Below are 8,501 nucleotides of genomic sequence, written 5' to 3' on the forward strand. Positions count from 1 at the left end.
GACTGTACCCAAACTTGGGAGGTCCACCAGAATTGCATGTGGCAAGGGACAAGAACCAAATTTTCCCCTGAATTAAAGCATTCAGGAATATTAGACTCAAAAAATCACATTTATTTTTTAAAAAATCACGTTTATTGAGCACTTGCTATGTACCTGACATTGAACTAAGTATTGAAGAAAGGAGTCTGAATCATGGCTGAATCATGGCTCACTGCTTCCAGTGAATGGAGTCACAGGAGAGTTTTACCGCATATATTAAAAACAGGCACATTCATTCAATAGTTTTATGCCAAAACGGATTTGGGATGATTTAGGTCTTAACCGATTGCTTTGACATCCTGTGGATTTACCAAAAAGGATGTTATTCTGCATCCTGGCAGACGTTTCACTGTCGAAGTTCTTCAGAACTCCATTGGGTTCATGAGTGCATCGGTTCACCTTTTTATTATTTGCTGGAGTGAATGGCAATTCCTTGTCCTTAGCCATTTTGTGTTAAGTGTACCCAGATGGCTCTTCCTCCTCTCTTGATAAGGTAAGCAGGTTTATCCTGCCCCACAGTAGCTCTTTCGGCTACACTGTGTCCATCTGTGTCACAGTTAAAGGCGACCCTAAGTCCCTCACAAAAGTCACCTCTAACTTGAGCAGCTCCTAGACCCAAACCAGAGCAACTAAGTGTAGGGAAGTGCTTCTATGAAGCTCATCTCCAGACATGAGGCAGTTTTCTGTTTCCCAAAAAACAGGAACACAGACTGCGAGGCCACAACACTAACAGCATTTCTCATCTGCTCCACTGGAATATGAAGCCTCTCCAACAAACTTAGCTGTCTGGCTGTCTAAAGGACACAGAAGAAGCCCAGACTGGAATACATGTAACAACTCTACGTCCCCTCACCAACGGCGCAAATGCCTCATCTAGGTCAACTAGAGTTCAATTAAAAATTAAAAATAAAGCAAACAAAAATGTGCTCCCTCACGTCAGTGAGGACCAGCCACTTAGCAAACACACAGGAACATCAAGCACCTGGGAATCTGGCGGTCCTGGGCACCTTATACTCACAAGCAAAAACCTTCTAAGGGGCCTCCTCCCAAATCCCCAATTGTTTAGGAGGCATATTTTCCATATTTCTCATTTCTCCTATAACAATGGGAGGTATGATACTACAATTCCATCACAATTAATTTTATTAAAGGCATGGGGAGAAGTTAAACTAGTATCTCTTTATTGATAACATGCATATCAGATGCCTCTTTTATCCAAACAGAAAAACAAAAATAATACTTCATAATAATTCACCGAAAAACATGAAAACATTAATGAGCTCTATTAATGGAAGACAACACACTTAAATTAAGCACATACTATGGTTCAAAAAAATAAATAAATAAAACACAGAGCGTGGCATCATCCACCCCTAACACTCTCCAATTAATCATTTTAGCTTCCAGTCACATTGTCAAAAGCACAATGTGAAGTGCTTTTGTCAAGAGAAATTGTCATCTAAATCAATCTGTGTCTCGAGGAAGTTAGTGTCCCACGACGTCCATGGGTCCCATGCCTGCTCGCCTTTCTGCCTGCGGATGTTCTCTCCGAACCTAGAGGATTAGCTTTCACACAGGCTAAAGCGAGTCTGCATCCTCGTGGGCCACGTGTCTGTTTGGACAGGACAGGGCACCCCGGGGCTGCCTGGCACTCCCTCTTCAGACCCACTCAGACTTTCTGGATCTGGAGTTGGCGAGCCCGTCGGGGGGCGGTAGCTGACTGGATGGATAGCGCCGGCCCAACCGGCTCCGAGACACTAAGAGATGCTCCTCTGACCTTGTGGGACCCTCGACCCTGGGGTCCTGGGAGGCCTCCGCCTGTGCCCTACTCCCAGGCTCTTTGCAAGCCGTGGCCAGCTTCTCGCTGGCAGAGGACAGCACCTCGCTCTCATCTTCATCCGGAAGCCCCATCCGCCCCGACACAGCGGACTTCCCACTGGGGCTGTCGGCACCCTCTGCTCCAGTCCACAGGCCGGGGTGGATGGGCGCCCTCTCCTCCACCCACGCACCACTGCCGGCCATTGGATCTGGCCTAGCGCCCAGGCTCCGGGACAGCGGGCGGCCGGCGGTGTGGCCCAGGGGATCCTTGGCGGGGGCCCTGCCCCTACTCGTCCTCCCACGAACGCTGCAGAGGAGGTCAGCCACACTGAGCAACAGGGACAGCGCACTGACTGCCCACATGAAAAGCATCATAATGGACTTCTCCGTGGGCCGGGAGACATAACAGTCCACCACGCTGGTGCAGGGAGCGTGGGTGCAAGAGAATCTCTTGGGGACCAAGAATCCAAAGAGGAGGTAATGCGAGGCACCAAAAGCTGCCTCGGTCAGCACCCGAAGGAAGAGGTGGACGATGTAGCTGGAGGAGAAATCCGGCACTGTCAGGTGGTAGGGCTCCCTGCAGGGCGGAGGGGAGTGCCTGTCCCCAGGGCTCTGGTCACAGGGCTCAGGGCGGGTGGGACCGCCATCTGCCGCACAGAGTCCACGGGTGGCGAGCACGGCACCTCTGTGGAGCACGTAGACACTGAAAATGGCAGAAGGGAGGAGGACGGACACACTCTGGATCAGCCAGAACCGCAGCTGGGACACCGGGGAGAAGATGTCGTAGCAAACATTGGCGCATCCCGGCTGCAGAGTGTTACACACAAACCTCTCCTGCTCATCCTGGTAGACTGGGGAGCCTGCCAAAATGATCACCACCATCCTCAGCAGTACCATGAAGATAAGCCAGATCTTCCCTAGAAAGGAGGAAGCAGGAAGGCACCATCACCAGCATACAAACATATTCCCTTCCAACAACAGTTTTGAAGTATTTACAGGGGTAAGATTGGAGAACTGAGAAGTCAATAAGCATGTATTTTAATCCCGGCAATGGCGGGCCGGGGGGGTGGGGGGGTGGGGGGGTGGCTAGTTAACTCATCTGTCAAGTATTTCCAGAGGCTGTGCAATGTGTCAGACACTGTGCGGAACTAGTTGTTTGTAAAATACTTTGAGGCTGACAGGTTTTAAAGAAGTATTAGAGTCAAAGATGTTTGATCTGAGTCTACTAGTTCAGACTTTTGGTCCAGACTTTCCTGGACTGAAAGTTCTAGAAAGAAAGTTGAGCTAAGCAAATTAATGATGTAAATAAGATCTTACTCTCTGCAGATAATAAGCTTTCTAAAGAATGTTAGCACATTTGTGTAACCGTGTGTAGCAAATACAAGCTACTAATTATAGTTCAGTCATCTTTATTTTGGTCCAGAAGATCTTCATTTAATTGTTACTTTATGGTCCTTGAAATCAGATTTCCTTAACGACATTCAACTTTTCAGATTTTTCAGTGATTCAGAATTTATTTTCTTTTATTACAGTTATTATGAAATAATGATGTTCCTCTTTCTTCAATTTATCTAATTTATCTAATTTATGAATAAATTAGATTAACCTAGGAAGTCAAAATAACATCAAAGTCCTATTTTCATGTTACAGGTTAACTCTTTTGGAACATGGCCAAGGCTCAGTTAAAATAATCTGTAAATATTTTGTGACACATTACAGAAAACATCACCTGACAGCAGAAAAAACCCTATCATAAATAAAGGCAGTTAAGCTCAAAGAATAGCATTATGTGATCAAGTCATTGACTCAAATTTGTAAGACCAAGTTGATTTTGTTTAAATTCTACAAAATAGGGGCGCCTGGGTGGCTCAGTGGGTTAAGCCTCTGCCTTCGGCCCAGGTCATGGTCTTAGAGTCCTGGAATCGAGCCCCGAATCCGGCTCTCTGCTCAGCAGGGAGCCTGCTTCCCTTCCTCTCTATCTCTGCCTGCCTCTCTGCCTACTTATGATCTCTGTCTGTCAAATAAATAAATAAAATCTTTAATAAATAAATAAATAAATTCTACAAAATGATGAGTAAGAAAAATTTCAGCCACATCATAGGCATATTGTAATCCTTTTCTCAAGGGTTTTTTTTTTTATGTTTTATTGTATTATTTTGATAGACCAAGATAGTAAGAGAGCACAAGCAGGGGGAGCGGAAGGCAGAAGGAGAAGCAGACTCTCCATTGGGCAGGGAGCCTGATGTGGAGCTCAATCCTAGGATCCCAGGAGCTCAATCCTAGAACCCTAGGGATTGTGACCAGAGCTCAACCGACTGAGCCACACAGGTGCCCCTTCTCAAGTCTTTTTTCTAAGATATCCATACTTCTCTAAAAATTTGACACATCTGCCTCAAACTCAGAAATATTTATTACTTTCTTTTTAAAAAATAAACTAAAATTTGGATTTGGCTGAAACTGCACAAGAGAAATGACTAATCCTTGCAAGTTAAAGTTCAAGGAAAAAGATGCACAAAAAGGAAGTGTAATCAAGGCATTGATTTCTCATTAATTTTTACTACATTGTTCCTTCTCCTGATCAGGTAGTCAGAGAAAAGTTACTCAAAGATACTCCTTCCACTTGCTTCAGTCTTTGGGCTCAGCACCCAAGTATCAGTGAGAAAGCCCCCAGGAGAGAACACACACATCCAAGACTTCCTTAAATGGTGGCGGGACTGGGGAGTCATAAAGCTTGAGTACACAGCTCCCTTTCTTCCAGCAACAAACAGGCCAGGCAAAGTGATGAAAACAAAAATACAAGAGCTTTGGAGCTGTTTCCTTACACTCACCCACAATGGTCATGTTGCAGTTTACGGTGATAAGAAGGAATCCCAGCAGATCCAGACGTTCCATCTTTCCCGAGTGTTGCAGACCCAAGGCTGCTGGAGACGTCGGAAGGCTGTATTATTCTCCAAGAAGGTGGCAAATCTTTGCAGGAATAAATGTATCTTCTCTACAAAAGACTTAAAGGTGAGAGCTGCAGATATAAATGGAAAGCTTCGAGCTCAGGAATGGGAGGTCAGTTTTCTATCTCCGAGCTGAGACCGCCCTGAGCTGTTTGCCTTTGAGGCAAAGCATTCTTGACAACTGCAGTGACCAGAAGACAGCAAGAGTCATCTCTCATTGTAGGCTATTCTTACCCTCTTGAGACATTCCAGGCCTGTGGCAGTGCTCACATGTCTTTACCAGGAGAGCCAGATGCTTCAGGATATAATAGAAGTGACTACATTTAACCCAAGAAAGAAAAAGTTCTGTCAACTAGCCAAGGACTCTTCTCTACTAAAAAGATGTTTCCTCCTTGCAAATATTTCCACAACCACTTCACTTATTGAAAAAGAACTGAAATGTTCATGTTTTGTCTTCTCTATGAAGCATAGACTTCCTGTATCATGGACGAAAGCATAAATCTGCATTTTAGACATGTGTCCCAACTTTAGGCTGTGCCTCCGTTATTCCCTAGCTATTTCCTGTCTAGGTGAGTGACAAGAGCTTCCCTGGGGAAGTCACCGAATCTCTCCACATATTCTCACCTTGCATGAGGGAGAATCATGCTGTTCCAGTCCGGGCTTGTGAGAGGCAAACACAAAATGATGATGTTAAGAGTTCCTGGCATGGAATGAGTGTATAACAACTCAAATCAGTGGAATTTCGATCCCTAACTGGTCCCCCAGACCTTCATAGATTGCATCTTCCTTTTGTATCTCTCATCTAGCCAGGGCTGCTCCCATTGAATCAGTTTAATAAATGTCCATTAAATTTGTAATAAAGTATCACTGCCTGGCCCTGCTGACATCAATCACAGTTGCATCAAAATCCTCTCGTGGCTGTCACCTTTATATCTAGGAAGAACCCATCCTGCAAGGCTGGGGATCTATCATCAGGGTGGAAATTGTGAACTTTAAAAGGAATGATTTCAATTTTCCATGAAAGCTATTCTTTTATTCCCATCTTTTCTTCATTTCTGATCTATTCTTGACTTTAGTAATATCCCTAAAAAGATTCCCAGAAGAGGAGTACAACAAAGGTCCTTTCATCTTTATTCACATGACACGTTTCCATCCACAGAAAACATTTTGACCCCCTTGAAAGGCACAGTAGTTTTGCTATATTTTAGTCAAATGCTTCAACATGAACAATGAAATTTAGAGAAACTGTGGTTAAGTAAAAAAATATTGAAATAGCCATATGGTTCAAGTATAAAATAAGGGAAAATATCTTTCCTTATTAATAGACTGTTCATGATACTGGCTTAAAATTTGAAATATCAGGAAAGCGATTTCTGAATTTTGCTGTGTGATTATAAATAGTCCATTCTGAACATGGAATAAAAGGGAATTTTGCGACCTAGAGTAAATTGCTACAGCTTTTCATGCCTCAGTTTTCTCATCAGTAAAGTAGAAAAAATGTGTCTTCTGCATACACAGAGTGGCTGTGATATGAAAATGAGATTTAGACATGAAAATGCATCTCAGGGTCTACTCCTCTGGGCTCCCATTCTTGGTCTATCCCTTTGCTCCCACAGCATCTTCTGAACCAGTAATGCTGCCTGTTCTCTCTTCACCTTAATCTATTCTGCTCTTGCTTCTCTAAGTCCATACCATCTCCATTCCTTGTCTTTTTTCCTACTAAAGGGTATTTTTGCTCTGTCTGGAGATTTAAATCCCAGTAGCTGCAAGAAGATGTGGACACAAGAGAAGGAGGATATGGCTGGAGCATCAAACATATGGCTCTCTATACAATTAGCCCAGTCCCCCATCCCAGCCTCCATGGCCTCCCAGACCTGGCACCCATGGCCTGTGTGGGTGCTGGTGGACATGGATGTCATGCTGGCCAACTTCAAGGCCAGCCTCCTGTGGGGCTTCTCCTACAGCCTCCTAGGGGAGCCACAGGTGGCACTGGAAATGCAACTTGGATTCCCTCAACCAAGAGCAGTACTGAGCCCTTTGGCTGGAGCCAGCAGACAAAGTGGCAAATGACTGAAACCCAAGGCTTTTTCCTAGACTTGGAGCCAATCTCTGAAGCCTTGGAAACCATGCAGGAGATGAACATGCTGGACACTGAAGCCTTCATCTGCAACAGCCCTCTGATAAAGTATGAATTGGGTGAGAAGTACCACTGGGTGGACAATCAGCTGGGGCCTCAGTCTGAGAGTGAGATAGCCTGATGAGGGACAAGAGCATAGTCTTCGTGGACCTGATTGTTGGTAACAAAGACATCATTCAAAACCAAGAGTGACACATGTCTAAGACCCCAGTCTGGAAGCACATCTTGTTCACCTGCTGCCATACCAGGATCTGGCCCTACCCCCTCACAAGGAGACAGTTGCTCTGCTGGAGTAACAGTTGGAGGCAGATCATAGACAGCAAGCAAGGGGACAGTGGATGGTAGTTGAAGGAAAGAAAGAAAGGTTGACAGGCAACCCCAGAAGAGCATAATGAGAGGGCAGTGTCATGGTGGTAGCTCACAGCACCTGTGGAACAGGGAGACATAGTAACCTCCATTCTCACAAGCCAGCTACCTAGAACCTCACAAGGTGGCTGGCAAGGAAACATGGTGGGAAACTCACTCAGGAACATTTTTAATAAAACACTTGGGCTCAAAAAAAAAAAAAAAAAATCCCAGAATCAATAGGAAGGTTTCTATTTGTGTGGCTGTAGAGTGAAGAAAAGCTTTGGGGAGTGCTGTGTTCAATTCAATGGAAAAGAAATCTAGTGGGAGTCAGGGACATGAATATGACTGAACTGCACAAGATGGCTCCTGGGATTTGTCCACAAAAGAACTGAGGAAAAAGGAAAGAGAACATTAGAACCATATACTACCCAGCTTTGGCTTACCTCCCTCCTGCTTAATGACATTGCAATTATTTAGGCCTGAGTTTTACTATTTATAAATTAGAGATGATACTTAGTTTTTAGAGTTGTTGAGAAGTAGTTAGTTTAAATGAGGTTCTAGCACATTATTTGGCCTGTAGGAGGCTCTCAATAAATAACTACAGTCATTTCTCATTATTCATGGTATTTGCATTGCATAAGTTGCCACAAAAACTGAATTAGAGATTGCTGGGGACTCCTAGGGGAAACACGGAATTGGTCTGGTCACAACATTTTAGTCAATCAATACATAACCTTGTTTTATGTGTGCTTCTGTTAAACATACCTTATTTAACATGTATGGTTTTTAAAAATTTTTTTTTATTTTCAGCGTAGCAGTATTCTTTGTTTTTGCCCCACACCCAGTGCTCCATGTAATCCCTGCCCTCTCCAGCACCCATCACCTGGTTCCTCCAACCTCCCACCCCTGCCCCTTCAAAACCCTCAGATTGTTTTTCAGAGTCCATAGTCTCTCATGGTTCACCTCCCCTTCCAATTCCCCTCAACTCCCTTCTCCTCTCTAACTCTCCTTGTCCTCCAGGCTATTTGTTAAGCTCCACACATAAATGAAACCATATGATAATTGACTCTCTCTGCTTGACTTATTTCACTCAGCATAATCTCTTCCAGTCCCATCCATGTTGCTACAAAAGTTGGGTATTCGTCCTTTCTGATAGAGGCATTATACTCCATAGTGTGTATGGACCACATCTTCCTTATCCATTCGTCCGTTGA

The 8,501-nt window shown here is 44.3% G+C and overlaps 1 protein-coding gene across 1 annotated transcript; it reads right to left on the minus strand.

Moving 5' to 3' along the window:
* Positions 1 to 1,203: 1,203 nt before the first annotated feature.
* On the minus strand, positions 1,204 to 8,129 carry GJD4 (gap junction protein delta 4). Its single transcript, XM_004774321.3, has 2 exons — positions 4,686 to 8,129; positions 1,204 to 2,774 (listed from the first exon to the last, which is right to left on the minus strand). The coding sequence occupies exons 1-2, from the start codon at positions 4,747 to 4,749 to the stop codon at positions 1,699 to 1,701; spliced, it is 1,140 nt and encodes a 379-aa protein (XP_004774378.1). The 5' UTR covers positions 4,750 to 8,129; the 3' UTR covers positions 1,204 to 1,698.
* Between the last annotated feature and the right edge of the window lie 372 nt (positions 8,130 to 8,501).

The sequence above is a fragment of the Mustela putorius genome, unplaced genomic scaffold (assembly GCF_011764305.1).
Source record: "Mustela putorius furo isolate JIRA1106 unplaced genomic scaffold, ASM1176430v1.1 tig00003913_pilon_pilon_pilon, whole genome shotgun sequence".
NCBI classification, from domain to species: Eukaryota; Metazoa; Chordata; class Mammalia; order Carnivora; family Mustelidae; genus Mustela; species Mustela putorius.

Excerpts from the sequence above, each read along its gene's own strand:
- GJD4 (XM_004774321.3), bottom strand. The coding sequence starts at position 4,749 with ATGGAACGTCTGGATCTGCTGGGATTCCTTCTTATCACCGTAAACTGC. Across the intron at positions 2,775-4,685 it reads CTGCAACATGACCATTGTGG|GGAAGATCTGGCTTATCTTC; the intron begins GTGAGTGTAAGG and ends CCTCCTTTCTAG.